The sequence below is a fragment of the Oncorhynchus gorbuscha genome, linkage group LG03, assembly GCF_021184085.1.
Source record: "Oncorhynchus gorbuscha isolate QuinsamMale2020 ecotype Even-year linkage group LG03, OgorEven_v1.0, whole genome shotgun sequence".
In the NCBI taxonomy this organism is placed as follows: Eukaryota; Metazoa; Chordata; class Actinopteri; order Salmoniformes; family Salmonidae; genus Oncorhynchus; species Oncorhynchus gorbuscha.
This window is the reverse complement of record NC_060175.1, coordinates 96,420,221-96,443,479: the sequence shown is the minus strand read 5'-3', so window position 1 is coordinate 96,443,479 and position 23,259 is coordinate 96,420,221. Positions and strand designations below refer to the sequence as shown.

At 46.3% G+C, this 23,259-nt stretch overlaps 1 protein-coding gene across 1 annotated transcript in view; it reads right to left on the bottom strand.

Annotated features, from left to right (window-relative positions):
• Nucleotides 1-8,390: 8,390 nt before the first annotated feature.
• The window catches only part of LOC124032314 (fidgetin-like protein 2), a 33,329-nt gene continuing 18,460 nt past the window's right edge, over nucleotides 8,391-23,259 (bottom strand). The window contains exon 3 of the mRNA XM_046344622.1: nucleotides 8,391-10,835. Within this exon, the coding sequence (XP_046200578.1) occupies nucleotides 8,992-10,835 (1,844 nt within the window). The 3' untranslated portion in view covers nucleotides 8,391-8,991. The remainder of the gene's footprint in view (nucleotides 10,836-23,259) is intronic.

Sequence of the window (23,259 nt, the reverse complement as noted above, 5' to 3'; positions counted from 1 at the left end):
ACTTTGAGGAAAACAACACTGAGCATGCACGAGAGCACCAGCTGTTCTGGGTGACTGTGTGATAACGCTCTCGGTAGCTGATGTGAACAAAACCTTTATACAGGTCAACATTCACAAAGCCGCTGGGCCAGACAGATTACCAGGATGTGTATCATAGCATGCGCGGACCAACTGTCAAGTGTCTTCACTGACATTTTCAATGTCTCCCTGACCGAGTCTGTAATACCTACATGTTTCAAGGAGACCACCATAGTCCCTGTGCCCAAGGAAGCGAAGGTAACCTGCCTAAATGATTACGGCCCCGTGGCACTCACGTCGGTAGACATTAAGTGCTTTGAAAGGCTGGTCATGGCTCACATCAACAGCATCCTCCCGGACACCATAGACCCACTCCAATTCGCATACCGACCCAACAGATCCACAGATCACGCAATCTCTATCGCACTCCACACTGCCCTTTCTCACCTGGACAAAAGGAACACCTATGTGAGAATGCTGTTCATTGACTACAGCTCAGCATTCAACACCATAGTGCCCACGAAGCTCATCACTTTGGGATTAAACACCTCCCTTTGCAACTGGATCCTGGACTTCCTGATGGGCCACCCCCAGGTGGTAAGAGTAGGCAACAACACGTCTGCCACGCTGATCCTTAAGACTGGGGGCCCCTCAGGGGTGTGTACTTAGTCCCCACCTGTATTCCCTGTTCACCCACAACTGCGTGGCCAAACACGACTCCAACACCATCATTAAGTTTGCTGATGACACAACAGTGGTAGGCCTGATCACCGACAACAATGAGACGACCTATAGGGAGGAGGTCAGAGAACTGGCAGTGTGGTTCCAGGACAACAACCTCTCCCTCAATGTGAGCAAGACAAATTGGCTGATCGTGGACTACAGGAAAAGGCGGGCTGAACAGGCCACAATTAACATTAACAGGGCTGTAGTAGAGCGGGTTAAGAGTTTCAAGTTCCTTGGTGTCCACATCACCAACGAACAATCATAGTCCAAACATACCAGGACAGTCGTTAAGAGGGCACGACAAAACATTTTCCCCTTCAGGAGACTGAAAAGATTTGGCATGGGTCCCCAGATCCTCAAAAGTTTTTACAGCTGCACCATCGAGAGGATCCTGACCGGTTGCATCACCGCCTGGTATGGCAATTGCTCGGCATCTGACTGTAAGGATCTACAGAGGGTAGTCTGAATGGCCCAGTACATCACTGGGTCCAAGCTTCCTGCCATCTAGGACCTGTACAATAGGCGGTGTCAGAGGAAAGCCCATAAAATTGTCAGAGACTCAGGTCACCCAAGTTATAGACTGTTTCTCTGCTACCGCACAGCAAGCGGTATCGGAGCACCAAGTATTGGACCAAAAGGCTCCTCAACAGCTTAAGACTACTGAACAATTACTAAAATCGTCACCGGACAATTTGCATTGACCCCCTCCCTTTTTGTACACTGCTGCTACTCGCTGTTTATTATCTATGCATAGTCACTTCACCTGTCAGGTCCTGATCTTAGTTCCTTTTTTATGTCTCTATTTTAGTTTGGTCAGGGCGTGAGTTGGGGTGGGCATTCTATGTGTTGTTCTATGGCCTGGTATGGTTCCCAATCAGAGGCAGCTGTTTATCGTTGTCTCTGATTGAGAACCATACTTAGGCAGCCTGTTTTCCCACTATGGGTTGTGGGTAGTTGTTTTCTGTTTTGTGTTGCTGCACCTTACAGGACTGTTTAATTTTTGTTTCACTATTTTGTTATTTTGTTTAGTGTTTCTGTTCCAATAAATATAACATGAACACTTACCACGCTGCACATTGGTCCGATCCTTCATACTCCTCATCAGAAGAGGGGGAAAACCTTTACATCACCCCTACCTACATGTACAATTACCTCAACTAACCTGTACCCCCACACATTGACTCAGTACCGGTACCCCCTGTATATAGACTCCACATTGACTCAGTACCGGTACCCCCTGTATATAGACTCCACATTGACTCTGTACCGGTACCCCCTGTATATAGACTCCACATTGACTCTGTACCGGTACCCCCTGTATATAGACTCCACATTGACGGTGCCCCCTGTATATAGACTCCACATTGACTCTGTACCGATACCCCTGTATATAGACTCCACATTGACTCAGTACCGGTACCCCCTGTATATAGACTCCACATTGACTCAGTACCGGTACCCCCTGTATATAGACTCCACATTGACTCTGTACCGGTACCCCCTGTATATAGACTCCACATTGACTCTGTACCGGTACCCCCTGTATATAGACTCCACATTGACTCAGTACCGGTGCCCCCTGTATATAGACTCCACATTGACTCTGTACCGGTACCCCCTGTATATAGACTCCACATTGACTCAGTACCGGTGCCCCCTGTATATAGACTCCACATTGACTCTGTACCGGTACCCCCTGTATATAGACTCCACATTGACTCAGTGACCCCTGTATATAGACTCCACATTGACTCTGTACCGGTACCCCCTGTATATAGACTCCACATTGACTCAGTACCGGTGCCCCCTGTATATAGACTCCACATTGACTCTGTACCGGTACCCCCTGTATATAGACTCCACATTGACTCAGTACCGGTACCCCCTGTATATAGACTCCACATTGACTCAGTACCGGTACCCCTTGTATATAGACTCCACATTGACTCAGTACCGGTACCCCCTGTATATAGACTCCACATTGACTCAGTACCGGTACCCCCTGTATATAGACTCCACATTGACTCAGTACCGGTACCCCCTGTATATAGACTCCACATTGACTCAGTACCGGTACCCCCTGTATATAGACTCCACATTGACTCTGTACCGGTACCCCCTGTATATAGACTCCACATTGACTCAGTACCGGTACCCCTGTATATAGACTCCACATTGACTCAGTACCGGTACCCCTGTATATAGACTCCACATTGACTCAGTACCGGTACCCCTGTATATAGACTCCACATTGACTCAGTACCGGTACCCCCTGTATATAGACTCCACATTGACTCAGTACCGGTACCCCTGTATATAGACTCCACATTGACTCAGTACCAGTACCCCTGTATATAGACTCCACATTGACTCAGTACCGGTACCCCTGTATATAGACTCCACATTGACTCAGTACCGGTACCCCTGTATATAGACTCCACATTGACTCAGTACCGGTACCCCTGTATATAGACTCCACATTGACTCAGTACCGGTACCCCTGTATATAGACTCCACATTGACTCTGTACCGGTACCCCCTGTATATAGACTCCACATTGACTCAGTACCGGTACCCCCTGTATATAACCTCCACATTGACTCAGTACCGGTACCCCCTGTATATAGACTCATTATTGTTACTTTTTATTATTACTTTTTATTTTAGTCTACTTGGTAAACATTTTCTTAAGTCTTTCTTGAACTGCACTGTTGGTTAAGGGCTTGTATGTAAGCATTTCACGGTAAAGTCTGCACTTGTTGTATTCGCCCCATGTGACTAATAAAGCTTGATTTGATTTGTAGGTCTACTGCCTAACTACAAATCCATGTTACTGATGTGTGAAAATGTAACTAGTGTTTTGAATCATTAAATGATATTTTCATCAATTGGAGTGACTTCACTGACCTTAACATTGGGGTCGGCCCAGGATATGGATATAGCCCAGGATATGGATGTAGAGTGAGGTAAGAAGGAGGAATGTTGTCATTCCAGCGTTTTCTGGAATTGGAACTCTTTAACAATCCAATTGAAATGCGAAATGGGAACACCTGATCCAAAACACATGTCATGCAAGGCCATGGTTGAGGGATACATCATCCGGCACATGTATGAAGCTCCCGACCGGAGTTCAATTCCTCCATCCACCCTTCCCACTGTTTCTCCCACTGGCCTGTATCCTCTTCTTCTTCTGTATCCTCTTCTTCTTCTGTATCCTCTTCTTCTTTTATAACCGTCTAAAGAGAGTGTGGTAATGTCCTGAAAATAAATGTATTCAAAAATGACTGACAATGCCACAGTTCAATATTGACACATTTCTGTTTAATAGCGTGTGATAATCTTCTCTTAACATCGTCTTTTCTGAAGGAGACCATTATTACAGTTCAAAAACATTGTTATCAGTTTGAAAACAGACATTCAAAAAACAGACATGAAATCAATACTTCATGTACAATATGTTGCAAAATGAGGTAGAAATGGTCACAGAAAATGTACAAGAACCAAAAACAAAGTCACTGTAGTAAATAGATAACATAAGTAATAGATAACAGCCAACAAAAAGCTTTTTTGTTGGACAAACTGTTTTCGTAATCTTTTTTTCCACTCATTGGCTTTATAAAGACAAAACACGGATTACAAACAGGTGTATTGTAGACGTGATGGACTTCTGTGATATGATCCTAACATGCTGCTGCATTGGTGAAACATTTTCTCCATTTGTAAGTATCTCATTTGAAACTTTGGCATTATATAGCGTTATCCCAGATCAATCCAGGACAGGGCTTTCTCTCTCAGTATTTTGGTTCAATCTGAAGACTATTTAGTGACTATCCTATGACTATTTAGTCATATTGGGTGACTATTCTGTGATAATCAGTTTATCACCAAGTCTTTTTCCAAGAAATCAGTCAGACATTGTGAGCTCATTGCACTTTAAAAGGGCTACCTCACTCAATCATCAATACCTTCTAATGATCTGAGCCGTTCCTGCTAATGAACTCGGACTGGTACCATCAAGCATATATGTTTATCCAGGTAATCCATTAAGTAAAAACAACTAAACAACTGACAGAAAAATTTACTAAATAAGTATGTTCTTCTAAATCTACATGTTTGACAAACATGGACGTTTTGGGGAATCTGAGCCTGGTGAAATGGCTGAAAGATGTTTAACGAATCACATGGACTAATTATAGTATAGATATAGGCTGCTATTCATGAACTAAACTCTCATTACCTCTGTTTTAAACTACGACAGTTGGCCTCAAGCCTCAGGCCCTGCCAGATATGCAACACCTCCATCTGAAAGCTAATTATAACAGCGTGTAATGATTATTATCAATTATGTATCTTAATGTTGTTGCATATAAATGATTACATATTTAACCCATCTCTCAGTACCCTCCTAAGGCTGAGTTCTCCTGCTTGGTTTAAAGATGTATTTTTAGTTTATTAGTCCTACCATGTGGCCCATGGCACCCTATTCCCTATATAGTGCATTACGTTTGACCAAGGCTCTGGTCAAAAGTTGTGTACTATAAAGGGAATAGGGTGCCATTTGAGACAAAGTGATCAATATGTGCCTGAACCTTGGGGTCAGTGTGTTTGACCCAGCTGTATGGTATGACTGAAGACACCAGCTGTACTGAGGACACTGGGAGGCCAGAGTGGTGATATATCCAATCAGAGCAATGCCACTCCAAAGGGGGGGGTGATACTACCAAAATGAGATTGCATTGGGAGGAGGAGGGGGGGCATTACATCATCGTCCAGCGCGCCTCCAGTCTACATAACTATGGTAACACACCAATATTCATGACATCACGTCAGTACCGAACTGAACTGAATGACCTCATGTTTCCGGACTGTTGTTAAACAGAGTGGTAGAGATACAACACTGTGAATAGGTTTTATTATTATTAGACAACATCTTCAGGTGCATTTTCTTATATCTTGTCTGTGTCAGGTTTGAAATATAAGTGTAATTTAAATGTACACCTTTTGTTTATATATTTCAATGAAGATTTGCATCTATTACAATAAAATATGTATATAACATTCATTTGTGAATAGTACATATAAACACAATGCTTTGGGTTGACTGGTAAACAGTTTGTCCAACAAAAATCTAATATTTTCTGTGTTCACCATAACACAACCAGCCTTCCACCCCCCCAAAAAAAACATTCAAATTTAAAAACATGTATTTATATTCATATATAATAATAAAACCATTGATTTTATGGCATCAAATATCCTGTGAAATACCTGAATTACATTCAATGTTACTCTTTGTAGCATTTTCAAGTTTCTCCCCAAAGGTATATGCACAGACAGCTGCAGTGTGTATGCAACAGGACTCTGTTAGGGCTCTTCTCTTTTTCCTCCCCCTCTTTCTCTCCTCCTCTTTCTCTCCTCCTCTTTCTCTCCTACTCTACTCTCTCCACCAAGACCTGAAGATTACATACATTCTTTATTTCATATTTCTGAGGTAAATTCATTTTTCCTGAGTATTTCAAACAAGGCTTCCGCCATCTTGCCTTACTGTGCCTGTGTGTGTTATATTTTGTGTTAAATTCATCTTTTTTCCTGAGTTATATTTAAAGCAAACAAGCCATCTTGCCTTACTGTGCCCGCCATCTTGCCTTACTGTGCCTGTGTGTGTTATATTTTGTGTTAAAGCAACATCCAAGGAGCCGCCATCTTGCCTTACTGTGCCTGTGTGTGTTATATTTTGTATTAAAGCAACATCCAATGAGCTGCCATCTTGCCTTGCAGTGCCTGTGTGTGTTATATTTTGTATTAAAGCAACATTCTCAGGAACTGGTGAACGAGGAATGTGTGATAAGTCAACATTCAAATACGTCTGGACATTATGCTTATGTCTTTGAATTATAGCGTTGAATGTTGAAGCAATAAGGCCCGAGGAGGTGTGGTATTTGGCAAATATACCGTGGCTAAGGGCTGTTCTTAGGAACAACGCAACGCTGTGGTATATTAGCCATATAGCATACCACAAACCCCCAAGGTGCCTTATTGCTATTATAAACTGATTACAAACGTAATTAGAACAGTCAAATTAAATGTTTGTCATACCTGTGGTATACAGTCTCACGGCTTTCAGCCAATCAATATTCAGGGCTTGAACCACCCAGTCTATAATCAAATACAGCCCAGTATCATGACCAATGCATTCCATTTCAACGTTTTTTTTAAGTTTGATTTTTGTAATGGTCATGATGTCATGATTTTGGTGAGAAGCTATATTTTAAGTCAATAACACATAATGATAAGAGACAATGAGCTACTATTGGTATTTTTGGGTTTAAAAAAAAGAAAAGTTATTCAAATAGATCCTAAGCTCTTTTCACACCCAAATGAGCAATAATGATGCTAAATAAGGTGATAAAATAAGGTAATGACATCTAAAACACCACAGGTGTGGACTGGTAATGAATAAGGTAATGACATCTAAAACACCACTGGTAATGAATAAGGTAATGAAATCTAAAACACCACAGGTGTGGACTGGTAATGAATAAGGTAATGACATCTAAAACACCACAGGAGAGGACTGGTAATGAATAAGGTAATGACATCTAAAACACCACAGGTGTGGACTGGTAATGAATAAGGTAATGACATCTACAACACCACTGGTAATGAATAAGGTAATCTAAAACACCACTGGTAATGAATAAGGTAATGACATCTAAAACACCACAGGTGTGGACTGGTAATGAATAAGGTAATGGCATCTAAAACACCACTGGTAATGAATAAGGTAATGACATCTAAAACACCACAGGTGTGGACTGGTAATGAATAAGGTAATGACATCTAAAACAACACCACTAAAACACCACAGTAGAGGACTGGAATGGTAATGAATAAGGTAATGAAATCTAAAACACCACAGGAGAGGACTGGTAATGAATAAGGTAATGAAATCTAAAACACCACAGGAGAGGACTGGTAATGAATAAGTTAATGACATCTAAAACACCACAGGTGTGGACTGGTAATGAATAAGGTAATGACATCTAAAACACCACAGGAGAGGACTGGTAATGAATAAGGTAATGACATCTAAAACACCACAGGTGTGGACTGGTAATGAATAAGGTAATGGCATCTAAAACACCACAGTAGAGGACTGGTAATGAATAAGGTAATGAAATCTAAAACACCACAGGTGTGGACTGGTAATGAATAAGGTAATGACATCTAAAACACCACAGTAGAGGACTGGTAATGAATAAGGTAATGAAATCTAAAACACCACAGGAGTGGACTGGTAATGAATAAGGTAATGACATCTAAAACACCATAGGAGTGGACTGGTAATGAATAAGGTAATGAAATCTAAAACACCATAGGAGTGGACTGTAATGAATAAGGTAATGAAATCTAAAACACCATAGGAGAGGACTGGTAATGAATAAGGTAATGAAATCTAAAACACCATAGGAGAGGACTGGTAATGAATAAGATAATGACATCTAAAACACCATAGGAGTGGACTGGTAATGAATAAAAGGTAATGAATAAGGTAATGAAATCTAAAACACCATAGGAGTGGACTGTCTAAAACATCTAAAACACAGGAGTGGACTGGAATAATGACATCTAAATAAGGTAATGAAATCTAAAACACCACAGGAGAGGACTGGTAATGAATAAGGTAAGGACATCTAAAACACCACAGTAGAGGACTGGTATTGAATAAGGTAATGACATCTAAAACACCACAGGGGAGGACTGTAATGAATAAAGTAATGACATCTAAAACATCACAGTAGAGGACTGGTAATGAATAAGGTAATCACATCTAAAACACCACAGGGGAGGACTGTAATGAATAAAGTCCTGAGAGTAGCAGTCAGTCAACAGGGGGTTCTCCCAAATCAACCCTGGGTCCTGTTCATTAGGGCAAACGTTTAAAAAAGTTTTGCAAATGAAAACAAAAATGTGTGTTCTATGTTGGACGAGTCTAGGAAGTCCTGGCCCTATTCAGTCTGTTTTGCAACGGAAATCGAAAATACATTTTTCTTAATGGACAAATCCAGCTTGTTCCTTCCCTGTTTCTGTATGTTTTATTTTGTTTGGTGCCTCATGAACAGGACCCTGATTATCCATTTCCTTGGACCATGTCACCTTGACAACACATTGCTGATTTATGTCTTGGATCACGAATAACCAAGATCTTTGGATGGAATCCTAACTAACTGGAGATGCACGTTGCACTCAACTCGACTTTCTGTAAAAAGCATCTGGCAGGCCCACGTGGTAGCGCTTGGCGAAGCTCCGATGCACAGCATCCTGGAGCAGATCTGGCCTACCGGTGGCACACACCATGATCACCAGCCCAGGGGCTCCTCCCGCCGACCCTAACTCCATCTGGGCCTTCTCCAGGGCAGATAGCAACACCTGCCTCAATCCCTCCTCCTTCTCCATAGCCTCCACCTCACTGAGCAGCACCACGGAGGGCTGCCTCAACCCCGCCACCTGCAGTGTGGCCCCCAGGATCCCCTCAGCCTCAGCCTTGCCTTTAGAGGCTAACATGGCCCCACTGAGCCTATAGAAGGAGGCCCCAAGCTGGGAGGCCATGGAGCGTGCTAGGGTGGTCTTCCCACCTCCTCGGGGGCCGAATAACAGAACGGTGGCTGGGGGGCGGACAGCGGGGCTGGGCCTAAGACAGGGCCACAGCAGCTCCTCCTCCAGGGCAGCCTTGACGTGGGTCAGCCCAGCCAGCTCCCCCCATAGCAGGGCCGGGCTACAGTCCAGCAACTCCCCGTTGACTAGATCCAGAAGCCTGGGGTCTGGGCTCTTCAGGCTGCCCGACTCCCCTGGTCCAGACCCAGGCTGGTCCTGGCCATGCAGGGAGGGGAGTTTATTGTTGTGGACCAGGGAGGAGTGGTGCTGCTGCTGGGTGAACCCCTGGTTCTCTGACCCTCCTCCTCCTCCTACGTTCTCCCCAGTCATCCCTGCTGGTGGGCTGTAGTCCCCTGCTAAAGCCACCCTGTATGGAGGAGACACGAGGGGCTGGGAAGAGGGCTTACTGGGCTTGAAGGCCTGGGGATCTGTACTGCCCGTGGTGAAGCCACTGTTTTCTTTATCTCCCACTCTGTAGGGAGAGAGAGAGTCCCCTCCTCCAGGCTTCACTGGGTCGTAGCCTGTATACTTACTGTATCTAGAACCATCCTCCTCCTCGTCTAATGACATTTCAAACGCCTTCCTCTTCAACCCACCTCCGGATTCCTGGTAGCCGTAGCTACCCCCGACCACGGTGGGCCGAGACGGGAGGGGAGTGGGGGTGGCCAGCCCCGGGGGTAAGTACCCTGCAGAGGGGTGGCTGTAGGTGGGGCCCAGGCCGGGCTGGTGGGGGTAGCTGCTGGGGGGGTAGTTGTAGACCGAGGTGGAGAGGGAGTAGCTGGGCAACAGGGTGGGTGTGGGCTGGAGGGGGTGTTGGAGGGAGGCACGGGGGAGTGCTGAAGGGGGCTGGGGGCAGTAGCCAGGCGAGACGTAGGTACCGTTGTAGCTGGGGCGGTTGTAGTCACCTGAGTGAGAGCCAGAGGAGGAGCTGCTACCACTATAACAAGACTCTGAGAGGTTACTGTTGACCCCCGACATATTGCTGGCCCCTGGGGGCCCTGCTGATCTGGCCCCGGCCTTCGGGCCTGACAGACCATCCAGGGACCCGGGGTAGAGCCCCTCTGCACTGTGGCTCAGGGGCCAGGGTTCCAGCTCAGTCTTGAGGCCAATAAGGCCCCCGAAAGCCCCTGGCTCTGGGTAGGTCCCGACACCGGGCCCCGGTGGACGATCATATGGCGAGTCTAGAACATCACAGTACTTCTCTGCATAGCTCTTCAGCAGGTTGGAGGCGGTGAGGGCTGAGATGTCATCATTGGCCCAGGCGTAGCCACCTCGGCCGTGGGCGTGGCCAGCGGTGTAAAGCTCAGACTTGTGTGCCGGTGAGGAGGTGGTGGAGGACACATCCAGGTGCTGCTCAGGCCACTGGCTGAGGGACTGGCTGAGGGACTGACTGAGGGACTGGGCATGCTCCGGGTTCCAGTGCATCTTATACAGGCCTGGAGGACAGGACACAGACAGAGAGACATCACGTTATATACTGTACGGTGCTGCTTAAAAACTCAGACGCACCGGTAGAATTGTCAAACATTTGCCTGCTGGGCCAGACGGATGACCAGGACATGTACTCCTGGTGCGTTGACCAACTGGCAAGTGTCTTCGCTGACATTTTCAACCTGTAATACCAAAATGTTTCAAGCAGACCACCATAGTCCCTAAGAACACCAAGGTAACCTGTCTAAAATGTACCCGTAGCACTCACATCTGTAGTCATGAATAGCTTTGAAAGGCTGATCGCGGCTCACATCAACACAGTTATACAGGAAACACTAGAACCAACTCTAATTTGCATACATCCCCAACAGATCCACAGATGACACAATCACTATTGCAACTGGTGTGAGCTGTGTTAGTAGTGGTGTGGGCTGTGTTAGTAGTGGTGTGGGCTGTGTTAGTAGTGGTGTGGGCTGTGTTAGTAGTGGTGTGGGCTGTGTTAGTAGTGGTGTGGGCTGTGTTAGTAGTGGTGTGGGCTGTGTTAGTAGTGGTGTGGGCTGTGTTAGTAGTGGTGTGGGCTGTGTTAGTAGTGGTGTGGGCTGTGTTAGTAGTAGTGTGGGCTGTGTTAGTAGTGGTGTGGGCTGTGTTAGTAGTAGTGTGGGCTGTGTTAGTAGTGGTGTGGGCTGTGTTAGTAGTGGTGTGGGCTGTGTTAGTAGTGGTGTGGGCTGTGTTAGTAGTGGTGTGAGCTGTGTTAGTAGTGGTGTGGGCTGTGTTAGTAGTGGTGTGGGCTGTGTTAGTAGTGGTGTGGGCTGTGTTAGTAGTAGTGTGGGCTGTGTTAGTAGTGGTGTGGGCTGTGTTAGTAGTGGTGTGAGCTGTGTTAGTAATGGTGTGGGCTGTGTTAGTAGTGGTGTGGGCTGTGTTAGTAGTGGTGTGGGCTGTGTTAGTAGTGGTGTGGGCTGTGTTAGTAGTGGTGTGGGCTGTGTTAGTAGTGGTGTGGGCTGTGTTAGTAGTGGTGTGGGCTGTGTTAGTAGTGGTGTGGGCTGTGTTAGTAGTAGTGTGGGCTGTGTTAGTAGTGGTGTGGACTGTGTTAGTAGTGGTAGTGGTGTGGGCTGTGTTAGTAGTGGTGTGGGCTGTGTTAGTAGTGGTGTTGGCTGTGTTAGTAGTAGTGTGGGCTGTGTTAGTAGTGGTACGGGCTGTGTTAGTAGTGTAGTGGTGTTGATAGTAGTGGTGTGGGCTGTGTTAGTAGTGTAGTGGTGATGATAGTAGTGGTGTGGGCTGTGTTAGTAGTGGTGTGGGCTGTGTTAGTAGTAGTGTGGGCTGTGTTAGTAGTGGTGTGGACTGTGTTAGTAGTGGTGTGGCTGTGTTAGTGTAGTGGGCTGTGTTAGTAGTGGTGATGATAGTAGTGGTGTGGTGATGAGTAGTAGTGAGATAGTGGGCTGTGTTAGTAGTGGTGTGGGCTGTGTTAGTAGTGGTGTGGGCTGATGTTAGTAGTGGTGTGGGCTGTGTTAGTAGTGGTGTGGGCTGTGTTAGTAGTGGTGTGGGCTGTGTTAGTAGTGGTGTGGGCTGTGTTAGTAGTGGTGTGGGCTGTGTTAGTAGTGGTGTGGGCTGTGTTAGTAGTGGTGTGGGCTGTGTTAGTAGTGGTGTGGGCTGTGTTAGTAGTAGTGGTGTGGGCTGTGTTAGTAGTGGTGTGGGCTGTGTTAGTAGTGGTGTGGGCTGTGTTAACATAACATAACACATGGTGTGCCATTTAGTAGTGGTGTGGGCTGTGTTAGTAAGTGGGCTGTACAGTCATGTGTGCATACATTCTACTGTGTTAGTATGGTGTGGGCTGTGTTAGTAGTGGTGTGGGCTGAACCCACTGTGTTAGTATGGTGTGGGCTGTGTTAGTAGTGGTGTGGGCTGTGTTAGTAGTGGTGTGGGCTGTGTTAGTAGTGGTGTGGGCTGTGTTAGTAATGGTGTGGGCTGTGTTAGTAGTGGTGTGGGCTGTGTTAGTTGTGGTGTGGGCTGTGTTAGTAGTGGTGTGGGCTGTGTTAGTAGTGGTGTGGGCTGTGTTAGTAGTGGTGTGGGCTGTGTTAGGGTGTGTTAGTAGTGGTGTGGGCTGTGTTAGTAGTGGTGTGGGCTGTGTTAGTAGTAGTGTGGGCTGTGTTAGTAGTAGTGTGGGCTGTGTTAGTAGTGGTGTGGGCTGTGTTAGTAGTGGTGTGGGCTGTGTTAGTAGTAGTGTGGGCTGTGTTAGTAGTGGTGTGGACTGTGTTAGTAGTGGTATGGGCTGTGTTAGTAGTGGTGTGGGCTGTGTTAGTAGTGGTGTGGGCTGTGTTAGTAGTGGTGTTGGCTGTGTTAGTAGTAGTGTGGGCTGTGTTAGTAGTGGTACGGGCTGTGTTAGTAGTGTAGTGGTGTTGATAGTAGTGGTGTGGGCTGTGTTAGTAGTGTAGTGGTGATGATAGTAGTGGTGTGGGCTGTGTTAGTAGTGGTGTGGGCTGTGTTAGTAGTAGTGTGGGCTGTGTTAGTAGTGGTGTGGACTGTGTTAGTAGTGGTGTGGGCTGTGTTAGTAGTGGTGTGGGCTGTGTTAGTAGTGGTATGGGCTGTGTTAGTAGTGGTGTGGGCTGTGTTAGTAGTAGTGTGGGCTGTGTTAGTAGTGGTACGGGCTGTGTTAGTAGTGTAGTGGTGTTGATAGTAGTGGTGTGGTGATAAGTCGCTCTGGATAAGAGCGTCTGCTAAGTGACGTAAATGTAAATGTAAATGTAGTGGTGATGATAGTAGTGTAGTGGTGATGATAGTAGTGTAGTGGTGATGATAGTAGTGTAGTGGTGATGATAGTAGTGGTGTGGTGATGATAGTAGTGTAGTGGTGATGATAGTAGTGTAGTGGTGATGATAGTAGTGTAGTGGTGATGATAGTAGTGGTGTGGTGATGATAGTATTGTAGTGCTGATGATTATAGTGTAGTGGTGATGATAGTAGTGGTGTGGTGATGATATTAGTGGTGTGGTGATGATTGTAGTGGTGTGGTGATGGTGATGATAGTATGGACCATATGGACCCTATAGACCCTATGGAGGAGGAGAGAGAGAGGAGGGAGAGAGACAGATAGGGGGGAGAACTTCTACACCATTAAAAGGAACATCGGGGGGAGAGGGAGAAAGGAAGAGGGGAGAAAGAGAAACAGGGAAACAGAAAGAGAGAGAGAGGAGGAGAAACACTGAGAAAAAGAGAGAGAGACAGCAAGAGAGAGAAGGAGAAATACTGAGAAAAAGAGAGAAAGGGCGAGAGAGAGAGAGATGAGGAGAAACACTGAGAAAAAGAGAGAGAGCGAGCGAGAGTGAAGGAGAAACACTGAGAAAAATAGAGAGAGAGAGTGAGAGAGAGAGAGAGAGAGAAGGAGAAACACTGAGAAAAAGAGAGAAAGAGCGAGAGAGAGAAAAAGAAACAGAGAGATATGAATTTTAGATTTATTAGGACACCAATATTAGCCGACACCAATGGCAACAGCTAGTCTTACTGGGCCAACGTATAACAAAAAATACATTACAGAGAAAATACATTAGAATTTACATACAACTAAAAACATTAACACGTAGTGTGTGTGTGTGCATCTATCAGTTACACATACTGTACATGTCAATATGTCAAGATATCCCTCCAGTGGTGTGGGGGCTGTGCTTTGGCAAAGTGGGTGGGGTTTTATCCTGCCTGTTTAGCCCTGTCCGGGGGCATTATCGGATGGGGCCACAGTGTCTCCTGACCCCTCTTTATTTCTAAGGCTACATATAATAATATGAGCTATTTTCTGGGTCGCTGATCAGCGATAGACATAATATGGAAAAGAGCAAACAAAGCAAGAGAAAACAATATACATTCAGCAGTCCATTAATCAGTTGGTGTGTGTACGTGTGTGTGCTACGAGGTTGAAGCTACGAACCCATAGGCTTGGCTCTCTTATCCCTTCCAGGCTTTTGAGAAGGAGGCTGGAAAATGAGCCTGCCATAACGGATGTAAGCAATGTCCCCACAGCTACCTTGTCCTTGAACCTCAGGAACTTGACCACTATTGGAATGGGCCTTTCACCTGGGCCGGTGGTGGGTTTTCCAGTCCTGTGGGCGTGTTTCACCTCAGTCTCCCTGTGGTCCATCTTCAGTTTATCCGAGATACTTTCCCTCACTTTGTCCTCAGACTCCGTCCAGGTGTCATGTGGAGATTCTGCAATTCCGTCCACAACCATGTTGTTCCGCCTTGAATGTCCCTCGAGATAATCTGATTTCTTTGTCATTGTTATCATGGATTCACATACAGAACTGATGTCCTCTCTCAATGATTTCTGTCACCTTGCTGTTCTCCTGTTTAAACTCATGGAGCTGACCCTGTTCTTCAGGTATGGACCTCTCTGGTCAGGTCCTCTTTTATTAGTTGACTCTATTTTTTGTTTTTGTTGTAACTGCTTCACCAGTATTTGGACTAAACACTTGAAGCTAAACCAGGCAGCAAGTTTTGTTTTTGTTGTAAACCAGGCAGCAAACTAGACCAGGCAGCAGGACTAAACCAGGCAGCAAACTGCTTCCAGGCAGCAGGACTAAACCAGGCAGCAAGACTAGACCAGGCAGCAGGACTAAACCAGGCAGCAAGACTAGACCAGGCAGCAGGACTAAACCAGGCAGCAAGACTAGACCAGGCAGCAGGACTAAACCAGGCAGCAAGACTAGACCAGGCAGCAGGACTAAACCAGGCAGCAAGACTAGACCAGGCAGCAGGACTAGACCAGGCAGCAGGCCTAGACCAGGCAGCAGTAGGCAGTTTGTTAGCCGCCTAAGGCTCAATAATGGAGCCAGTGTGTGACAGAGATGGATGGGAGCCCAGGGCAACTCATAAACCTGCAGTGGACAAAAGGAGGGAGTTGTCCTCTAGTTGCTCTCTCTCTGTCTGATTCTGTAATTAGATTTAGTTCTGTAGAGCAGCAGCGTCTCTATTCCCTCCACAATGACCTGAACTGGCTTTAATCTACATGTCTGCTAGTCCCAGATGAATCCAGTGTGGAGGTGGGCACATGGAGGGAGGATGCTAAGATCAGCAGGAGGAAATCAGGACAATGTAAATGGACTAGTGGGTTTTAGTTATGTAGTATTTCAGACACAGAGACCTCTCAGTGAACTGGTCATAATCACACAAGATTATTGGTCAAATAAGAACCAGTTTAGAAAGGTTATAGGCAGTAACAACTACTGAGATTCTCTCAGTCTCAGTTGTTTTGGATGCTTACTGAATGAAGATATCTGCTTTACTGTGTGAATGGAAGAGTATGCAGCCCAGTCCCGCAGACAAATGACCTCAGTGGCCTCATGGGTGGAATGTTATTTATATAATTACTAATTCATTTAAAAAAAACTGCAGAAAATCCAGTGTTTCTATGTCAAATGGTTTTGTTATATTTCAGTCTTCTGTGATGTATATAAAGTGTAATATTGGGATGCAAACTGAAAATGTAATACATTTTAACTCTATATCTGACATGGTACAGGTGTCATAACCATGTGTGTGAGGTGTATACTTTTTTTCAAAGTAGATTTGTTTAAGACTACCAAGACACACTCTGTGTGACCCTAATTTAGTCCACTGCAGTTAAAGGGAAGGTTCACCCATTTTGAATGTTATATTGTTTTTGTGAACTTCTGAGTGATGTTCTATCTATTCTCTGGGTCATTTCATGTTTTCATGAGTATCTGAATTATTGGCGTTCAAGCAGGCAGAAATCCAGCTGGTGTGACGAAGCATCGCGATAAAGTCTCTCTCACTACACTGGAAGTTAATCGGAATATGACTTTTAGATGGTGAAAACATCTATCATACATGTCAGATTACTGTCCGTGATCATAACTCAGGAGGACGTTTTCTCTTGAATTAGCCATAGTTCATATTTTTGCGAAATTCCTACCTTGAGAATTGTTTTATTTTACAGAGGGTCTAGGACATGCTTCCTATTTGTCTGCCTCTTTAGTCCAGGGTGCATTGCATGGTGCCGTTGCCAGAGATATTATAGAAATTAGATAGGAATTCAATGAATGAAGGAACGCATAACACCCCCACCCAGCAGACTGTCGACTAATCGCGGCAGGGTAGCCTAGTGGTTAGAGCATTGGACAAGTAACCGGAAGGTTGCAAGTTCAAACCCCTGAGCTGACAAGGTACCAATCTGTCGTTCTGCCCCTGAACACGCAGTTAACCCACTGTTCCTAGGCCGTCATTGAAAATAAGAATTTGTTCTTAACTGACTTGCCTAGTTAAATAAAGATAAAATAAAAGTATGTATTGGTGTCTTGATTCCAAAGCAATACGATACTACAGATGGCAAGGTCATTATCCCACATCTCGTAAAAGATTTGTAATGTTTTTACTTCCTGTTGACAAAATGTATGTTTGTTTTTTGAGCTAGCAGCCAATAGGCTCCCATTAACTCCTTAAAGGAGAGTTCTCCTGGTCCCAGAATCACCAAGATGAAGGGGAGGAAAAAGGTTAAAGAAGGATTTTTAAGCCTTGGGACAATTGAGACATGAATTGTGTGCCAGTCAGAGGGTGAACGGGCAAGACAAAAGATTTAAGCACCTTTGAATGGGGTATGATAGTAGGTGTCAGGCGCACTGGTTTGAGGGTGTCAAGAACTGCAACGCTGCTGGATTTTTCTCACTCAACAGTTTCCCATGTGTGTCATTGGAGTCAACATGGTCCAGCATCCCTGTGGAATGCTTTAGACACCTTGTAAAGTTGAAAGCAACTCAATAGTAGGAAGGTGTTCGTAATATTTTGTCCTTCCTCAATATCTTTACTACATCTTCACCCTGTGCAGGATGGCTGATAAGGAACTTCTGGGTGTTTGCATATTTGCCTATGTTTATGTGTGTGTGTGTGTGTGTGTGTGTGTGTGTGTGTGTGTGTGTGTGTGTGTGTGTGTGTGTGTGTGTGTGTGTGTGTGTGTGTGTGTGTGTGTGTGTGTGTGTGTGTGTGTGTGTGTGTGTGTCAGTGTGTGTGTGTGTGTGTGTGTGTGTGTGACCCTGTGTGTGTGTGTGTGTGTGTGTGCGTGCGTGCGTGCGTGAGTTGCTGTCCACCCTCCTGTTGGCTTTGTGGCCTCCTCAACTGATATTAGCTTTATTTGGGGAGGCAAAGAGGGGAGGGTTTTAAGAGCCGAGGAGTGTCATCTAGGTGGGTCAGGTAGGTGGGTCAGGGTCGTATTCACTAGACACCAAACGGACAAAAACACACCAAAATGAGGAGGGACTACCTGAACTTTGTTGCAAAACATTTGCAGTTGCAAAATATTTTGCCATGGTTTGTTACATGTGCTCTAATCACAGGGCCATTCACTGATCTGGTATTCCTCATTTCCCCAGGGCACAATGGCTTTTCGGGTTGACTAAGTGAAACTGGGAGCTTTAGAGTCGTGATGGTGGACTGGAGCTGGTTTTCTCTGAGGCAGAGATTGAAACTAGAGCTTGGCAGGGAACCTAGTGCTGGAGAGTCCCGATGCTGTACACTGTTCCCGTGGGGCTCTTCCCCCTCTCCTCTTCTCCCTCCTCTCCACTTCCACCTATCATCTCCGCTGGCCGCAGAGGAAAGGAGGGGATGGAGTAGAAAGGAGGGGAGAGGAGAGGATGGACAGGAGAGGAGAGAGGAGAAGAAGCAGTTTGTAAACAACAATAGCTCTCCCTGGATCAATCCAGTCAGCCTGTATTCAGGGAGAGAGAGACACGGGCCACCTTCACCCCCACCTTACCTACCAAACCCTGTAAACTAGCTACTTCCTTTACCACCCCCACCCAACCCATTAAAATCCTGTATACTTGCTATGTCCTGCACCAACCCCAGTTTACCTACCAAACCCTGTAAACTATCTACGCCCTCCTCCACCCCCACCTAACTTACCAAACACTCATAATCAAATGTTTGCAGAGTGCATGAAGCCTCTCTCCCTACAAACTCAGATGTGAGTTGAAGAGCGGTTTATTTAATCAGGGGCGCAACTTTGGTTTATCCAGTCGGAGTATCACTCCAAACAGCCTACCCGACCGCTCGGAGATGTCCACATGGTCCTAAAGAACACCGCTGCCTTGTTCTGTATCACATTCCAATGATTAAACATTCCAATGATCACATTCCAATGATTAAACATTCTAATGATCACATTCCAATGATTAAACATTCCAATGATCACATTCCAATGATTAAACATTCCAATGATCACATTCCAATGATCACATTCCAATGATAAAACTGATGGGGACAAAAATGCAATTTCAGACATGTCCCTCCGTCCCCAGCGCCCCGGTATTAAATGGACAGTATCTTTTTATAGTCTCCTTTTCAACGCTCTCTAAAACATTCAAACTCCTCTGAAGTAAATATCTTAGATGTGTCACTGTGCTTCTTGCTCGTAGTTTTGGATACAACTGTTCCCATCCCCCGTGCCTGCTACCCTGCTACACTAACCTAACGCACGTCCACAAATGGTCAGCCACTTATCCCCCCTCCCCTTTAACAAAAACAGGGTCCCTATATATATATATATATATATATATGTGTGTGTGTGTCCACTAATATATCAAAGAACAGCTGTCTGAAGGCTCTGTGATGACAACTCACCCCTTCCATCTGTCTCCTTCCTCCTTCTCCTCCTCCTCCCTTATTCCCAATCATCTCTTTCCCCTACAGTCTCTATCTCTCCCTCTCCTCTACAGCTCTGCTCCATCGTTTCCTTCCAATCTCTCTCCCCTTCTTTATAATCTCTCTCTCCCCTTCTTTATAATCTCTCTCTCCCCTTCTTTATAATCTCTCTCTCCCCCTCTTTATAATCTCTCTCTCCCCCTCTTTATAATCTCTCTCTCCCCTCTTTATAATCTCTCTCTCTTTCTCTCCCCTCTTTCTATATATATCTTTCTTTCTCGCTCTCTCCTCTCTCTCTGTTCTCCTTCTCTCTCTCCCCTTCTTTATAATCTCTCTCTCTCTCTCCCTCTCTCTCTCTCTCTCTCTCTCTCTCTCTCTCTCTCTCTCTCTCTCTTCTCTCTCTCTCTCTCTCTCTCTCCCCCTCTTTATAATCTCTCTCTCTCTCTCTCTCTCTCTCTCTCTCTCTCTCTCTCTCTCTCTCTCTCTCTCTCTCTCTCTCTCTCTCTCTCTCTCTCTCTCTCTCTCTCTCTCTCTCTCTCTCTCTCTCTCTCTCTCTCTCTCTCTCTCTCTCTCTCTCTCTCTCTCTCTCTCTCTCTCTCTCTCTCTCTCCCTCTTTATAATCCCTCTCTCTCTCTCTCTCTCTCTCTATCTCTCTCTCTCTCTCTCTCTCTCTCTCTCTCTCTCTCTCTCTCTCTCTCTCTCTCCCCTCTTTATAATCTCCTCTCTCTGTCCCTTCCCTCTGCTCTGACTCATGGACACCAACTCTAGGATGTGTTCTTCTCTGACTCTGGACACCAACTCTAGGATCTGTTGTTGCTCTGACTCTCTCTCCACCCTCTTTATAGAACCATGCTCTGTAAAACCACCCGCTCTACCCCTAGAACCATGCTCCTCAAACCACCCACTGTACCCCTAGAACCATGCTCTGTATCTCTCTCTCTCTACCCCTAGAACCATCTCTCTAAACCCCCTCTTTAGAACCATGCTCTGTACAAACCTTTCTCTCTACCCCTCTACAAACCATCTGTCCCTAGAACCATGCTCCGTATAAACCACCCTTTGCTCTGACTACATGGACACCAACTCTAGAATCATGTTGTTGCTCTGACTACATGGACACCAACTCTAGGATGTGTTGTTGCTCTGACCCCTAGAACCTGCTCTGTACAAACCATACCCCTAGGTAAAACCACTGTACCCCTAGAACCAGCAAACCACCCGCTGTACCCTAGAACCATGCTCTGTACAAACCACCCGCTGTACCCCTAGAACCATCTCTGTACAAACCACCCGCTGTACCCCTAGAACCATGCTCTGTACCCCTAGAACCATGCTCCGTACAAACCACCCGCTGTACCCCTAGAACCATGCTCTGTACAAACCACCCGCTGTACCCCTAGAACCATGCTCGTACAAACCACCCGCTGTACCCCTAGAACCATGCTCTGTAGAACCACAAACCACCCGCTGTACCCCTAGAACCATGTCTGTACCCCTAGAACCATTCCCAAACCACCCGCTGTACCCCTAGAACCATGCTCTGTACTACATGGACACCAACTGTACCCCTAGAACCATGCTTGTTGCTCTGACCCCTAGAACCATGGACACCACCCCGCTGTACCCCTACTACCCCTAGAACCATGCTCTGTACAAACCACCCGACACCCCTAGAACCATGCTCTGTACAAACCACAACCCCTAGAACCATGCTCTGTACAAACCACCCGCTGTACCCCTAGAACCATGCTCTGTACAAACCACCCGCTGTACCCCTAGAACCATGCTCTGTACAAAACCACTAGAACCATGCTGTACCCCTAGAACCATGCTCTGTACAAACCACCCGCTGTACCCCTAAACCAAACCCCGCTGTACCCCTAGAACCATGCTCTGTACAAACCACTAGAACCATGCTGTACCCCCCTAGAACCATGCTCTGTACAAACCACCCGCTGTACCCCTAGAACCATGCTCTGTACAAACCACCTGCTGTACCCCTCACCATCTCTATCTCCATGCTGCCACCTCTGTACCCCTCACCATCTCTATCTCCATGCTGCCACCTCTGTACCCCTCATAGCCCTCCTCTCCAACCTGGTCCTCTCCCTATAGAAGAAAACACCTGCTCTGAAAACCAGGGAAAACTTGTGCACACACAGAACACGCAAGTGCTTTCCTTTTTTAACATGCCTAAACTGTCGACCAGTTTGACTCTCTTTGACTCTCTCTCTTTATAGAGAGACCAACCTAGGGCGCCCCATTTGTCAAGTCAGCTCGGCCCTCATGAGTCAAGTCAGCTCGGCCCTCATGAGTCAAGACTGCTCGACCCTCATGAGTCAAGTCAGCTCGGCCCTCATGAGTCAAGACTGCTCGACCCTCATGAGTCAAGTCAGCTCGGTCCTCATGAGTCAAGACTGCTCGACCCTCATGAGTCAAGTCAGCTCGGCCCTCATGAGTCAAGTCAGCTCGGTCCTCATAAGTCAAGTCAGCCCGATGTACCCCTAGAACCATGCTCCGTACAAACCACCCGCTGTACCCCTAGAACCATGCTCCGTACAAACCACCCGCTGTACCCCTAGAACCATGCTCTGTACAAACCACCCACTGTACCCCTAGAACCATGCTCTGTACAACCCACCCGCTGTACCCCTAGAACCATGCTCTGTATAAATCACCCGCTGTACCCCTAGAACCATGCTCCGTACAAACCACCCGCTGTACCCCTAGAACCATGCTCCGTACAAACCACCCGCTGTACCCCTAGAACCATGCTCCGTACAAACCACCCGCTGTACCCCTAGAACCATGCTCCGTACAAACCACCCGCTGTACCCCTAGAACCATGCTCTGTACAAACCACCCGCTGTACCCCTAGAACCATGCTCCGTACAAACCACCCGCTGTACCCCTAGAACCATGCTCTGTACAAACCACCCGCTGTACCCCTAGAACCATGCTCCGTACAAACCACCCGCTGTACCCCTAGAACCATGCTCTGTACAAACCACCCGCTGTACCCCTAGAACCATGCTCTGTACAAACCACCCGCTGTACCCCTAGAACCATGCTCTGTACAAACCACCCGCTGTACCCCTCACCATCTCTATCTCCATGCTGCCACCTCTGTACCCCTCACCATCTCTATCTCCATGCTGCCACCTCTGTACCCCTCATAGCCCTCCTCTCCAACCTGGTCCTCTCCCTATAGAAGAAAACACCTGCTCTGAAAACCAGGGAAAACTTGTGCACACACAGAACACGCAAGTGCTTTCCTTTTTTAACATGCCTAAACTGTCGACCAGTTTGACTCTCTTTGACTCTCTCTCTTTATAGAGAGACCAACCTAGGGCGCCCCATTTGTCAAGTCAGCTCGGCCCTCATGAGTCAAGTCAGCTCGGCCCTCATGAGTCAAGTCAGCTCGGCCCTCATGAGTCAAGTCAGCTCGGCCCTCATGAGTCAAGTCAGCTCGGCCCTCATGAGTCAAGTCAGCTCGGCCCTCATGAGTCAAGACTGCTCGACCCTCATGAGTCAAGTCAGCTCGGCCCTCATGAGTCAAGTCAGCTCGGTCCTCATAAGTCAAGTCAGCTCAGCCCTCATAAGTCAAGTCAGCTCGGCCCTCATGAGTCAGTAATTTACATAGAGGATAGAAAATAAGAGAGAAGGAGAATGAAAGAGAAAGAACGAGACAGAGAGAACGAGAGAATAACGAAACGAGAAAACGAGAGAGGAAATATAGACAGAGAGTGGGTTCACAGAAAGGAGAGTTACAAAATCTGCTGGAGCTGAA